The sequence below is a fragment of the Mytilus edulis genome, chromosome 9 (genome assembly GCF_963676685.1).
Source record: "Mytilus edulis chromosome 9, xbMytEdul2.2, whole genome shotgun sequence".
Taxonomy (NCBI): domain Eukaryota; kingdom Metazoa; phylum Mollusca; class Bivalvia; order Mytilida; family Mytilidae; genus Mytilus; species Mytilus edulis.
In genome coordinates, this window is record NC_092352.1 from 63,401,719 (window position 1) to 63,417,703 (window position 15,985).

General features: G+C 30.0%; 1 protein-coding gene across 1 annotated transcript; it reads left to right on the forward strand.

The window, feature by feature from the left end:
- Positions 1-2,359: 2,359 nt before the first annotated feature.
- Positions 2,360-15,338, forward strand: LOC139488792 (cytosolic Fe-S cluster assembly factor NUBP2 homolog; the record flags this gene model as incomplete). Its single annotated transcript, XM_071274703.1, is given in 8 exon segments — positions 2,360-2,467; positions 4,594-4,718; positions 7,437-7,525; positions 8,259-8,368; positions 9,014-9,168; positions 12,273-12,383; positions 12,846-12,915; positions 14,143-15,338. Coding segments are annotated over 8 exon segments (911 nt in total), but the record flags the coding sequence as incomplete, so codon positions are not given.
- Between the last annotated feature and the right edge of the window lie 647 nt (positions 15,339-15,985).

Sequence of the window (15,985 nt, forward strand, 5' to 3'; positions counted from 1 at the left end):
AAAGGCTTTCACCAATGTCCATGAAACTTTGGTGAATTGTTTATATCTATTGATGTAAGCTCCCTTTTAACTTTTATAAAATTTTAGATTTTAAGTTTTGGATTTATGGGGCTTTATTCATAAAAAAAGGGGGATTTTCAACACTTCGGACAATAACTCAAAAAGGCTTTCACCAATGTCCATGAAACTTTGGTGAATTGTTTATATCTATTGATGTAAGCTCCCTTTCAATTTTTATAAATTTCAGATTTTACATTTCCGTGTTATGAATTTTTATGCTTAAAAAAGGGGGGATTTTCGAATTTTGGGACAATAACTAACACTTTCACAAAATTTTATGCAACTTTGATAAATTGTTTATATCTATTGACATAAGCTCCCTTTCCATTTTTATAAAATTTAGATTTTACGTTTTCTTAAGTAATGAATTTTTATACCTAAAAAAGGGGGATTTTATGAAACTTTGGTGAATATATTAATGTAACATCCCTTTTGATTTGTATATATATTTCTAGTTGATGATATAAATTCATTTAAAGCATAAAAGACAAGTTAAAAGAGCAACGGGCGTATCATGCGCTAAAGCGCAGCCCTTTATTAAATAAATGTGTTCAGTTCCGATGCAAAGACCCTATAAGTGAATCAATATTAACGCCAAAATATGCAATCTTTAATGACCTGACAACAGTATCGTAACTATATCCCTTCTTAATAAGTCTATTTAAAGGTTTTGTTAGCTTCTGAGGTGAATACTGACATTTTTATGCTTTATAATGAATTGGATGTGAAATACCTGAACGTATAAGACGTCTGCATGTTGAGCCATATTTACGAATAATGTCCTTATACCGATGATAAAATTTAGTAAATGTTTTGACTAGTTTGTGATATTGAAAACCCTGGTGTAATAATTTTGTTTGTATTTAAAGCAAGTGCAGTGTAATATAAAGTTATAATTATAACTTAAGGGGGCTCCTGGGTAAAAATCTTTTTTTTTTTCTAATATAGGATTTCGCTATAATTTTTATAAAATGAACTTTATCATATACCTAAAAGAAAAATGAAATAAAAATATGGGGTAACCGTTCATTTAAGCTCACAACCTGCCTCCGGAAGAAGCACACATTTTTGTTAATGTCCTTTTTTTCTGTTGAACTAATAGGAGAAATAGAGGTAATATCGAAATAAAAAAATAACCTAATTACAGAGAAACGTTTAAATTTTACAATTATTTAGTTTATGTACAGCTAATATGAAAAATAATAATAAAAAATAAAGGTCACCGATGAGTTAAAAAAGATATTTCAAATTGAATGTCAAAAAATGGCATTTTTGCCACCAAAGGGAGATAACTTGGTGCTTTTTCAATGATATTAACCTTTTAAAAGTCATCTGGGGCCAAACCGAATCGATTTTTTGGGTTGATTTTTGTACCATATCATAAAGTAATAACATGATAACTAATAGTGTAATAAATAAAATTTGTAATGAAAAAATAAAGGTTCAAATTTTTGCTGAAATTTTTGTACCCACGAGCCACCTTAAAAGACTGTATTAACTTAATTACAACCCATGACGATTTGAATTCCACACCAAAGATTGATACTGTATATATGTATTTCTTTACAAGTACATGTATATCAATCGTAAAAGGCAAATGAAAGGTATCATAGTAATTTTTGAAATATTGCTATGATAAGGTCCAATTTCAAGTTTTCAAATTATCTCTTTAATGTAAATTGACGATTGTTACAATGTTGTCTTCAAAATGATATTTCAATCACCCTGAGAAAAATGTTTTTCTCTAGAATATGTTTTTCTTGAAATTGTGCAAGGGAGATAATTGTCCAATCACTAATTTGTGTGAAAAGAATCAAATTACCTCCCATGGAATCTTATTTACAGTATACTTTTACTTCACATATCAATTTTAATGAATGTTACATGTTTTAGTCCAAACTGATGTCTGTTTCATAGAAATATAGAAAACATTTTAAAAAGTCACAATTTGTAAAAGTCAACCATTATATTTATAGGTCAAAGTACGGTCTTCATTTATATGTCTATATAATTTTGTATGTGAAACAGGGGAAAGTAAAGTAAATAGCACATAAAAAATCCATGATAATAAATGATAATATAAATAATATATAAATAGCATTTTTTTGGCTGTGGAGCTCAGAAATAATTCATAGAAATGAATGCTAATCCCCTTTACATTCAATCAAAACCAGTAAAACAAGATGTCTTGTTTAAATTTGTTGGGCTTTGGTATTAATAAATGATTGATAATAAAGAATGCGTAATTCCCCACAGTCAAATAGAACTAGTAAAACTAGATATGTTTTGTCATCTCCAGATAACGAGGTAGCTCAAATGTCTGTCCCAGTTAAAAAAAGGCGGCTAGGTAGTGACTATTCATCACCACTCCTCCTAACAACCAGTAGCATACATGTAGCATCAGAAGGTAGGTATCAGCTGCAGGGGGTATTATACACTGATCATTTACATGTTTAGGATTAACCCACAGTATATTATTGCAGATTTCTACTGTATTTGGAAATCTAAAAGCCTGTTTTACTTGATATCTACTAGTTACTCATTTCTTTCTGATTGAGCACACATTAGTTTAGAAATGCTTGATTCAAAACTTCGGGTTTTTACTTGAAAAAAAATTGCTCTCCATCTTTTTAATTTCATTTAAAATTTTGATATGTCTAATTACTTTGATAACAATCTGTTTCGTCAATTCAAATCAAATAGGATGGATCAAAATATGATATAAGTCATTATAAGTATATTTGACTTGAACTATTTTACCAGTTGATCAGTTGAATTCAACAATCTGCAATTTTGTAAATCATTTTAAAGTTATTGTGAAAGGGCAAGGCCTTTCAAACATGCAAAGTAATACAACAGTGCAGTCATCAATTTTAGTGTAAAAAAGTGAAAAATGAAAGCAAACTTACCATCATTGACATTGGATGATATTGCATGGATGATGTAAGTACATGTCCAGTTTAGTTGGTTCAAATTTAGATCGTGGCTTTTAACCTACAATCGCTGAAGTTTGAATTCACCTCTACCAACTGATCCGGTTAAAATAGTTCAGGTCATGCTAGTGAAAGATTGTTAGTATGAAACAAGTGCAGTGTAATCAAAATTTATGATTTTTTTTTCAATCATTTTAGAAATAGAAGTTTCAAAGGGAGATAAGACAGTCCAGTCACTAATTCATATAAAAATAGACAAATCATGGAATCTTTTTGACAACATATTTTAATGAAAAGTATCAGTTTTGATTCAAATTTATGTCTGTTTCGTATAGAAATAAAATGATATTTTATAAGAAGAAGTATATTTATAAATACTTTACCAATGACAATTTATATACAAACCTTAAAGGGGCACTAGCTGCCAAATTCATGTTCACCAATTTGACTCAAATTCTCATATTTTATTTATAACAAAGTTAAACATTTTTCCAAACTACCAAAAGTATAAAATAAACAATTTACAGGACATGGTCTCAATAAGATGTAGCTTCATTTTATGTGAATTTTAGCCAAGACGCCATCTAATTAACTATCGAGTTGACCTTCTATGGCCATATAAGCGATGTAAACATAAACATAGATATAAATAGATAAAGCAACTCGTGCAATTGGATTTTTATAGGTCTGTTAAATTTTGTATTCTAGATTAAATGTTTATGTTTATCGTCGTTTTTACCTTTATAAGAACGATTTTTTGTGGATCGAATCAGTCAATCAAATTATTTACCTTTGTTTCACTTCAATGTTGACATTCTTTTCCTTTAAATAACCAGACATGGGCAATGCATGCGTTATTCTACCTCTTTCTACTGGGTTTAATTGGAGTTCACATGAATACAGATTTAACGAGTTCAAATTATTCACTTGCAAGTGAATAATTCATTATCAATATTTATTTGCTTAATTTGACAAAATTGAACCATTTTAGCTGATAAAAGCAAATTATTATTTCACTATTTCACTTTGAACCAAAACAAATCATACTTTAGATTTTTTATATATCTCGTAGCTATTGCCCCTTTAAAACTTGATTGATATACATATATATGTTTAAAGAATTACATGTGAACAATTTCAATGATAGAAGTGGAATATGAATATGAAAGGATTGGAAGTATAATGTTTATACTGCACATGCTTCATACTAACAAACTTTCTATTGTGATGATCTAAAATATTTTGTCAGAAGTAAGGTTATATCATTAGGCAATTTTGCTCCAATTTATCACATTATTCATAAGCTATCTTATCAAAGGGTACACTGTGTATGTGTGGAAAACCCGAAATTAGATTAATTGACTTAGAATTTTTGTCAAACAATTAAAATTTTGTAGGATTTATTATCTGATTATTTCAGACTATAGAAGTTTACATCATCAAAGTGATAAAAAAAAATCACTGATAAGAGAGGCTTTTTGTTGAATTTAATAGGTTTTGAATTTCAAACTTGTGACATTGCTTGAATGATAAAAAAAAAACCAGAATTTATAAATACATTTTAAATATGCATTAAAAGAACTTGTATTTTTGTTTTAAGTGAATCTGTCAGACCATTTGTCAAGTGTTAAACATGTTATCTTGGTATTATCTGGAAAAGGAGGTGTTGGGAAGAGTACAGTGGCTACACAGTTAGCAGTAGGATTGAAACTAAAGGGCAAAAAAGTAAGATTTAGTATATACTTATGTTGATAGTGAAACATTCAGTTTTATTGTTTGAATTGATAGTTAACTGCCAGCCCTTCATTGACACAATGTGTAGTGCAAGTTTAGTAGAATGATTTTTAATACTGTAGGTTTGAAAAGCAAAATGCATAGAATATCTGAGATCTAGGAGCATAAAAAATCTACATTTGATCTAGGAGCATAAAAAATCTACACTTGATCTAGGAGCATAACAAATCTAAACTTGATCTAGGAGCATAAATCATCTACAAATGATCTAGGAGCATAAAATCCAAAAAGAACCTAAACAAACAAATTGTCAAAATCCTAAACAGATTATTTTAAGTGGAATTTTCAACTGTTGTTCTAGTGCAATTGTGTAATTTTATTATCTTGTCTGAGACAAAAGTCCATAGGGATGGCAATCTTAAACCAAAATTTTTTTATAAAGCTTTATATGTCAGAAGTTTTAAGATATTTTAAATGCTTCATACCTTGTATGCATTTACATTGTGTGACGAAGTTTCCATCTGTCAAAATGAAATTCTCTTATTATGAGTAATAGGATACCCATATTTGATATATGTGTTTCTTGCAACGTCTACATGTCTGTCAGGAAGGGTCCACCCTACCTCAACTTCATTTAGAGGATCAGTGATTATGTTTCAAATATCAACAATGAGAAGAACAGCTGTAAAAGCTCTGTTCCTTTGTTTTTTGTATGTTTCTTGCTGTGTATGTACTGATTGTGTGTCATGGATGGATACCCAATATCCTTTGGTTTTTTTATTCAATTTAGTTATTGCCCTTCAACATTGAAACTAATTTTCATTATTGTGGCAATAACTCCTTGTAAATGCAACTCCTCTGATACCAATTTATAGATACGTTCATGCTTGGATGAATTGTTCACCATCATATATATGCAGTTGAGCATATTATACTCTCATAAAAATAATTTGGTCTCAACACTCCTACAGAATTATGTGACACGACTTTTTTTTTAGTATTGTGACAATTACACTATGATTACAACTCTGAGACCATTTGTCAGAAATATCTAATATTTAGCACTACTGTGTGCAATCTTTGTAAGTTGAGCAGTTTAACCATTTTTAACCAGTTTTTTGAAGGAAAAATTGATTATTGATTTGGGGTTGTATGGTAGGGGGCGGGCTGGTGGCTGCCAAACAGTATCTGAAAAGGCTTCTACAAAAAAAATCCAAATCAAATTTGAATATATTTTTTTCTGTGACTAAATGAAGGTAAATTTCATTTTCACAATTTTAGTTGTTCTCGTTGTTGAGTTATAGACCTTTCAGGAGCCAAAAGTGGTATTTATTATATGATTGAGGTATTTCCCTTTGAACTGATGGTTAATTATGAATATAAAATTTGATAACTATAAGTGTTTATGAATAACCTGTTATCAGATACCAAAGCATGTGGTAAATATTAATCACAGAATTATAATTGGAATGGTAGTGTTGATGAAATGCTCTGTAGGACAGTTTAAATGTATACAAATCACATTTCTTGGACTTATCAAAGTGTCATTTGTAAACGGCGGGTTTTAATGTCAGTCCCATTATTGTCTTAAGAATATAGCAACAACGGACGTTTCTAAGGGCTTGTTTTTATACGCCCGTCGTCTTTTAGACGGGACGTATTATGGTTTACCGTTGTCCGTCCGTCCGTCCTTCCATCCGTCCGTCCGTCGTCCACACTTCGGACAATAACTCAAAAACACTTTCACCAATTTCCATGAAACTTAAGTGAATTGTTTATATCTATTGACGTAAGCTCCCTTTTGTTTTGTTTTTTTTTAATTTCAGATTTTAAGTTTTGGATTTATGGGGCTTTATTCATAAAAAAGGGGGGATTTTCAACACTTTGGACAATAACTCAAAAAGGCTTTCACCAATTTCCATGAAACTTTGGTGAATTGTTTATATCTATTGATGTAAGCTCCCTTTCAATTTTTATAAATTTCAGATTTTAAGTTTTGGATTTATGGGGCTTTATTCATAAAAAAGGGGGATTTTCAACACTTCGGACAGTAACTCAAAAAGGCTTTCACCAATGTCCATGAAACTTTGGTGAATTGTTTATATCTATTGATGTAAGCTCCCTTTCAATTTTTATAAATTTCAGATTTTAAGTTTTGGATTTATGGGGCTTTATTCATAAAAAAAAGGGGGATTTTCAACACTTCGGACAATAACTCAAAAAGGCTTTCACCAATGTCCATGAAACTTTGGTGAATTGTTTATATCTATTGATGTAAGCTCCCTTTCAATTTTTATAAATTTCAGATTTTACATTTCCGTGTTATGAATTTTTATGCTTAAAAAAGGGGGGATTTTCGAATTTTTGGACAATAACTAACACTTTCACAAAATTTTATGCAACTTTGATAAATTGTTTATATCTATTGACATAAGCTCCCTTTCCATTTTTATAAATTTTAGATTTTACGTTTTCTTAAGTAATGAATTTTTATACCTAAAAAAGGGGGATTTTATGAAACTTTGGTGAATATATTAAAGTAACATCCCTTTTGATTTGTATATATATTTCTAGTTGATGATATAAATTCATTTAAAGCATAAAAGACAAGTTAAAAGAGCAACGGGCGTATCATGCGCTAAAGCGCAGCCCTTTATTTAATGTTGCCAATATATTTGATAAAAAGAATATTTAAATGTGTTTTAACAGATTGGTCTATTAGATGTAGACCTTTGTGGTCCAAGTGTGCCAAAAATGTTTGCTGTGGAAGGCAAAGATATTCATCAGTGTCCAGAAGGGTATGTTACACAATTAAACAATAATCAACATTACTGTCAAGACATTTGTACTTCCCTTTTAACAATTCAAAAAACTATGTCTATATTTTGTTTAAAATTTTGCTATCTTTCATGTCTCAACAAAATTTTCCTGGTGATGAAATAAAACCAGCATTTTCTAAACCAAATTAACACATTATACCATGAAATTGCTCCCATCTTTCTCATTAACCATTTTGAACTTAGACTCTGTCAGTCAATTTAGTGAATGGGTTCAATGCAGCTGCTAACTAAGATTTTTTCCAAAATATATAGAGGTTGACCTAAATGTTCAACAACAAACTAAATAATTACTGTTCTAGAGAAAGTATTTATTCTTAACAGACAAAAAGTAGGAAAAGACATGGACAAGAATCTTGAATTGAGACAGGTACAAATGAAGTGTACACGTACCAAACTCTTCCTTGTTTATCTTGATTACCTTGGTTTATCGATTACCCAAGATACAAATGAAATATTTATAAATGAAAATGCTTCCACGAAAAGTAAACACATGTACCAGTAAATGAATTTAATTATGTAGATATTACAGAAATTTAAAAAAAAAACTTTTTTGAAAACTAATACATGTACATTTAAAATATTGAAGTCACTGGAACCAAGCTCCAAATATTTCATATGTTTGCAATGAATTCATGCTTTCTTTAACCACTTGAAAGTAGCAATTTAACTGATTTGATTTTTGTCACACTAGGTGGTTACCTGTTTATGTTGATAAGGAACAACAGCTAGGTGTCATGTCAATAGCTTTTTTGTTAGACGGTAAGGACGACGCTGTTGTTTGGAGAGGACCAAAGAAAACAGGTAAGTCATTCGGTGTAGAAATAATAGAATCATTTACACTTTAAAGATATAAATATTTAAGATCAGATCATAGATTTCATTCTTCTCCTATCCTCAATGCAGCGAGGGGGGTGACATAGAAATATGTGGTGTACATCACCCTGTCTGGTGTTACATACATTTCTTCATACTTTGAAGAGAATAAACGGTATAAGAATGGTTTATTAGACTAAGTTATTAATGAATGGTATTTCATGTTAGGTTTCTTGACAAAGTGTCCATACAATATATCTTTCATTAATGTATATAGATGGAGAACTTGACCTTGAACTTGTTTCTAGGAAAACTAAACAAATAATAGATTGATGGTTGACTTCTTAAGGTCACTTTACCACATAGTGTAAAACCTAGGGGGTATGGTATGGTTGACCATGAGTCAACTTACATTTATTTTAAAGAATAAGGATGTAAAAAACTACCATTCTTTTGTTAACAATGAAGATAAGAAATCATCTATAGTATAAGTAAGCTATATAACACCATGAGATGACAAAAATGTAAAACTAAAAGAAATAATGAATGACACATGGCTATTATTAGGCTACCAGTTTATAGATATTACTTATATGATATCTATTGTGATGTATTGGTGCTATTTTGTTCCAGCAATGATAAAGCAATTTCTGAGTGATGTTGTATGGAGAGATATTGACTACTTAATCATTGACACACCACCAGGAACATCTGATGAACATCTGTGTGTTATTGATAACCTCAAGGCTTATAATCCAGACGGAGCTATCCTCGTTACAACACCACAAGTATGTATCATGCTCCACAACCTTTGTGCTTAAGGTCTGATCTGTGCATTGTGTTTTGTCTTTTTTTCCAAACTCTTTCAGTAGTAAAAGCTGCTGTTATTTCAAGTAAGTGTCGGAAAACAATTGAATCAGCAATTTGAGGAAGCACAAAGTCATTGAAAGTGTATACACTCAATACCACTTTAGTTGGTCAGATGAATTAACTTTATTTTAAAATCTAGTACACAGCAATTAAAATGTCATAATTCCTATAAGTGGTGCTCAACCAACAAAAGGCATTATATGTTGTGATATATAGTCATTATTGTTGACTCACCAATCAAAATGACTCTGTTATTGGGCGGCTGAGGAGCAATTGAGTGTTAGTTTCTTGTTGTATAATCTATGATATCTAGCCTTTTAATATTCATTACTTAATTTAAAGACGCTGTTATTATTAATGCAAAGAATGCAACAATATCAGGCTTGCAATAATATAAACCAGCATTCATAATTTCTGTAGATATTTTCCTCATCCAAATGTTTGTGCAATTGCATTAATAGTAATGAGTGATTTGCATTAATAAACACATGGCAGACTATAGGGTATAGGTTTCTCATTGTTGAAGGGTGTATGCTTACATCCACTTTATTTGAACTTTAGTTGATAGTTGTCTCATTGGCAATTATACCACATTTCCATTTTTTTAAATGAATTTATTGCTGTATTTAGATTATAATTTTTTGTTTATTATTTATGGTAGGTCATGATTTTAATGGAAAGAAGCAATTCATTAGAATTTAAACTAAGTTAGCTTAAAAGACTGGAGAAATATTTGAATAACGAATGAATATACAATTTTCTGATTATGAATATACAATATTAGAAATGAATTACAAATGTAATATAAGTTGTGATGAATTTTAAAATTTTTTCATACAATTTTATTTAACATACATTTACACGCTTTTTATACGACCGCAAAAATTGAAAATTTTTTTGGTCGTATATTGGTATCACGTTGGCATCTTCGTCTGCGTCGTCGTCCGAATACTTTTAATTTTCGCACTCTAACTTTAGTAAAAGTGAATAGAAATCTATGAAATTTAAACACAAGGTTTATGACCACAAAAGGAAGGTTGGGAGTTTTGGTCCAATTATTTTAGGAATTAGGGGCCAAAAAGGGCCCAAATAAGCATTTTCTTGGTTTTCGCACTATAACTTTAGTTTAAGTAAATAGAAATCTATGAAATTTTGACACAAGGTTTATGACCACAAAAGGAAGGTTGGGATTGATTTTGGGAGGTTTGGTTCCAACAGTTTAGGAATTAGGGGCAAAAAAAGGGCCCAAATAAGCATTATTCTTGGTTTTCGCACAACAACTTTAGTATAAGTAAATAGAAATCAATGAAATTTAAACACAAGGTTTATGACCACAAAAGGAAGGTTGGGATTGATTTTGGGAGTTTTGGTCCCAACAGCTTAGGAAGAAGGGGCCCAAAAGGTCCAAAATTAAACTTTGTTTGATTTCATCAAAAATTGAATAATTTAGGTTCTTTGATATGCCGAATTTAACTGTAGATTCTTAATATTTGGTCCCTTTTTCAAATTGGTCTACATTAAGGTCCAAAGGGTCCAAAATTAAACTTAGTTTGATTTTATCAAAAATTGAATCCTTGCGGTTCTTTGATATGCTGAATCTAAAAATGTACTTAGATTTTTGATTAATGGCCAGTTTTCAAGTTGGTCCCAATCAGGGTCCAAAATTAAACTGTTTGATTTCATCAAAAATTGAATGATTGTGGTTCTTTGATATGCCAAATCTACAGTAACTGTGTAAGTAGATTCTTAATTTTTGGTCCCATTTTCAAATTGGTCCACATTAAGGTCCAAAGGGTCCAAAATTAAACTAAGTTTGATTTTAACAAAAATTGAATTCTTTGGCTTCTTTGATATGCTGAATCAAAACATGTACTTAAAAGATTTTTGATTATGGGCCCAGTTTTCAAGTTGGTCCAAATCAGGATCCAAAATTATTATATTAAGTATTGTGCAATAGCAAGAAATTTTCAATTGCACAGTATTCAGCAATAGCAAGAAATCTTCAATTGCACAGTATTTTGCAATAGCAAGAAATTTTCAATTGCACAGTATTGTGCAATAGCAAGAAATCTTCAATTGCACAGTATTGTGCAATGGCAAGTATTTTCAATTGCACAGTATTGAGCAATAGCAAGAAATATCTAATTGCACAATATTGCACAATAGCAAGAAATTTTCAATTGGAGTTATCTTTCTTTGTCCAGAATAGTAGTTGAATCAACTTAAATCATTGTTTTACACAATATACAATGTATATTCACTTTTACTACCAACTGATTATTAAAACAATCTTTACCATTCAGTGATAACAAGCACTTTTTTTACATTTTAATATTTTATGATGTATTTAAATGAGTAGTTATTGCTAGGGGCCATTAGAAATTTGAATTGAGATCAGTTTTGGAATAAGGGAAAGGGGGATGTGAAAAAAAAAAATTGGGGGGGGGGGGTCAATTTTTCTCATTTCAGATTTCATAAACAAAAAGAATTTTTTTCAATTTCGTTGAAAGTATTAATATTCAACAGCATAGTGAATTGCTCAAAGGAAAAACAAAAATTTTAAGTTCATTGGACCACATTCATTCTGTGTCAGAAACCTATGCTGTGTCAACTATTTAATCACAATCCAAATTTAGAGCTGAACCCAGCTTGCATGTTGTGTCCATACTTGCCCCAACTGTTCAGGGTTCAACCTCTTCGGTCGTATTAAGCTGCGCCCTTATTAAGTATAAGATAAAGTTCATTCATAGAAAAATATAGCAAAATATATTAAATTAAAAAAATTATTTAGACCCACAAGCCCCCTTAAGCAGCGAAAAATGCAAATTACTTTCTGCAACATTTTTAAGTAGAAGAACATTTATTAAAATTCCAAAGACTAGACATTTCTGTCTTTTTAATTGATGGCATATAGTTCAAGGTTACAAAATCTGAGGAATTCTTTATTTGTAAACCAAAAAAAACTTATTTCTTTCAGATGTAATACATATGATTGTTTGACAATCTATTTGATATTTTGCAGGCAGTGGCTGTGGGCGATGTAGTTAGAGAGTTAACTTTCTGTAAAAAAACACACATACCAATTATTGGTCTTATCGAAAATATGAGTGGATTTGTATGTCCTCATTGTACAGTAAGTAGAATATTAAAAGATTTGTATTGTCTACTTTTTAGAAATAAATCACACATATTTGAGTGAATTTTATTGTGAATAATATTTTTTTAATACTAAATATGTGTATGGAAAAAAAATTTCTGTCAACGTTCTTTTAAAAAAGGTTAGAGTATTTTGTTCTGTTATATGAATGAACACAAGGGACTTCTTTGGTCTTTGTGATGTTGAAAGAAGAAATTAAACAATAATAATATCTTTTCCTTAAAAATAGCTCAGTTCTATAATTTTCAGATGATTTTGGCAAAGAGAATGGGACAAATAGTCCATCTTCTCTTATGTTAACAGTTGTTCATTTTACAACCAGTCTTTTCCACAACTAACATTTTTAAAATGAAAAGTTTAATTTAAACTCTTTAATGCTTGTTTTAGGAGAGTTCTCTGGAAACATTCACTTTTGTTGATTTATTTTTTTATTTCTAGGAGTGTACAAATGTATTTTCCAAAGGTGGAGGAGAATCCCTGGCTAAAAAATACCATATTCCTTTCTTAGGTTAGTATCTCATAATTAATCTAAATATGCATTGAGGATCTTCAAGAGTAAATTCACCAAAAAAAGGAAAATAGATCTGATGTTCAATTTGTATAAACAAATATTAACTTAAAAATACTAACGTTTTATTCTGCTGGAAAAGTGAGCAAAAATTGATTTTAAATCGAACTACCAATACCACAACGTGAAACTTTAAGAAAGCATCATATTTGTTTTTCCTTTTATTTTGCTATTATGTGTTGCAACAGGTCCAATGTGGGTTTTTTTCTTTCGGATGACAATATGGTGAAATGCTTCTTTATTCATAAAACAAATATTTATGTGATATTTTCTTGTGTTGAAACGTTGAAAATATTTGTACTACAAATTCTAATGAAAAGCAAATTGTTCCATGATTTTCTAACTGGCTACAGTTTTTGGTTCCATAATCTGGATGGTCCAAAGGTAAAAACACCTGTCATTCCATTTACTAGTGTGGATAATTAACTGCTAGCATATCGAATAATTGGTTGCCCTTCATGTGTTTACATCATCTCATACCTGCTTTTATATATATAATTGTCATATAGGGGTTGAGAAGATGTAAACACTTTGGAATAGACTGGCTTTACGGTATGTTAAAGAATTGCCCATTTTATGTCAAAGTACTATGTATTAACTGAATTAAAGAATTGAGCATATGTAAAAGTGAAGCTAATGTTCAGTCACAATCAAAACTTTTTTTAAACTTTCTCTGGGCACTCCTGCTTCCTCCACTAATAAGAACTGGACGCCTCGAAATAGCGTTATTGGGTGCTTAAAAGTGGCGTTAAAATACCAAAAATCAAATCAAATTTTAACTTTGTTTCTACACTAAATTTGGAAGGTTCAGAAGATGAATGTTGTAATGTTTAAGTATACTAATAATCCTCCAAATCTAATTTAAAATAATGAAGAACTTCTGTTATGTACATAATAGGAACAGGTAAATGTAAAATTTCACCAATCTTGTATGGATAAAAGACACACATTTGGTATATATATGAAAAAGTATCTGGTAGCAAATAAAGTATAAAATAGCCTTTTATACAAAATTGTCATTCTGGTGTAAAAAAAAAATGGATGGGGTCAATTAAAATGTGCATGTACGCAGAAGGGTTATAAATTCTATGAATTTCACATTTACCAGTCTGATCCTCTCAAATTTAATAAGATTTGTTAATGTACTGGTATTAATTATTTTTACAGGATCCATTCCACTGGACCCACAACTAACACAGTGTATGGAGGAGGGAAAGAGTTTTTTAGAACATTGTAAATCTTCACCCACAATGACTGCCTTAAACAAAGTGATTGAAAAACTAATATTAGTGGATCGAGATTTTCTGTAGTGTTTTGACTTAGATTTTTCTGGACAATTTGCTGCATTTTATGAATGCAAGTGTTTGTGAAACACAGTATTATAATACGACAAAGTAAAATGTTGACAACATACATGTATATCATTTAGGAAATACTAAGATGCTATACATGCAACATTTTGTATAATATTTTTAAGAAGTTACTGAGGGGTCCTCTATGTTGCTATTAAAAATTCTATAAAACCAAAACTAAATGAATCAAATTTTGTTGTCTTAAAATTTTTGAATTGTGGATTAAAAATCAAAACAATGACAGGTAGTTCAAACAAACATCTGTACATAATGATATTTCCTTTTTTAAGATCTATTTTTAATTTCTTTACATTCATAAAATATTGATCACCTTATTGAATCTTTTATGACAATTAAGTCTAAATAGGACTAAATATTCATTGGACCATTCTTAAGTAGTCCTCGTAAAAACTGAGCTAATCATACTGGGCATGTTTTGATGGATCCATGTCCAATAACCCTATGATGCCAAGCAGTGTCAAAAAGTGTCTCACCCATTCTTCCTAGATTTTAACAATTATAGGCGACTAAAAGAGAGTGTATTCAAACTTCTAGAAGAATAGAAGTACAATTGTTTAGAGACTATCCATTTTGAATTTTTCTGGAGTTCATCATTGTTGCATTTGTTATTCTACTTTTATTTCATTGAAAATGTTATTTGTTTAAAACAGATAAGTGATTTTTTATGTGAGGCTGGGAAACATTTTCTTTACAGGAAAAGCCATTCACCTATCAACCAATTGGGTTGATATCTTACAGGATATAAATTCTATTAGAAACTTTTATGAAGCATATTTATATACTGATACAATGTAATTGTTAAAACAGAAATTGTTCAATTTTGTATAAGCTTCTTGGCTTTTATCATCTATCAGCTTAAACAAAATAACATTTATATATGAATTAGATTAAATAAGAGACTAAAGTCTTTGGCAGAACATATGCAAAAAAAGATATTTTTTTTCATAATTCTTTCAATGATAAGTGAAACTGAATAAAAATGAATATTAATTTTGTTTCTTGTAAATTTATATTGAATCACAACTAGTTTATTGCCTTCACAGAAATAAAAAGTGGTACAGGATTATTTAGATATTTGCTCAATGGTTATTAAGAAGATGTGCAATATCATGAATGGAAAGTGAAGATGATAAGATGGTTCATGATATAAAAACTCATTTAATGTTCAGCATATATATAGTGACAAGTGGGATTATATACTTAGGTTTCAGTGGATGTTTCATCTTATTGTCTCCTGTATGAGACATTGCGGAGAAGTGGAAATAACTGTTTCATTTACATAACTTAAATATATAGAGGGTTCTTTCAAATGCTGAATCCAAACCGGAGTTCTGAAAATAATAGTTAAGATTTTTGGGCCCAGTTTCAAAGTTGGTCCAAATCAGGGTTCAAAATAAAACTTTGTTTGATATATTTAAAAAAAAAAATGAATTTAGGATTGTAGGCTGCTTGATCAAATTGGTACATTAAGGTCGAAAGGGTCCTTAATTAAACTTTTGTTTGATTTCATAAAAAATTGGATTATTGGGGTTCTTTTAAATGCTTATTCTAACAATGTACTTAAATTCAGAAATTATTGCATGCATTTATTATTGCAATTTTGTCATTTTAGACTTAAATGCTATTTTAATTTTAAC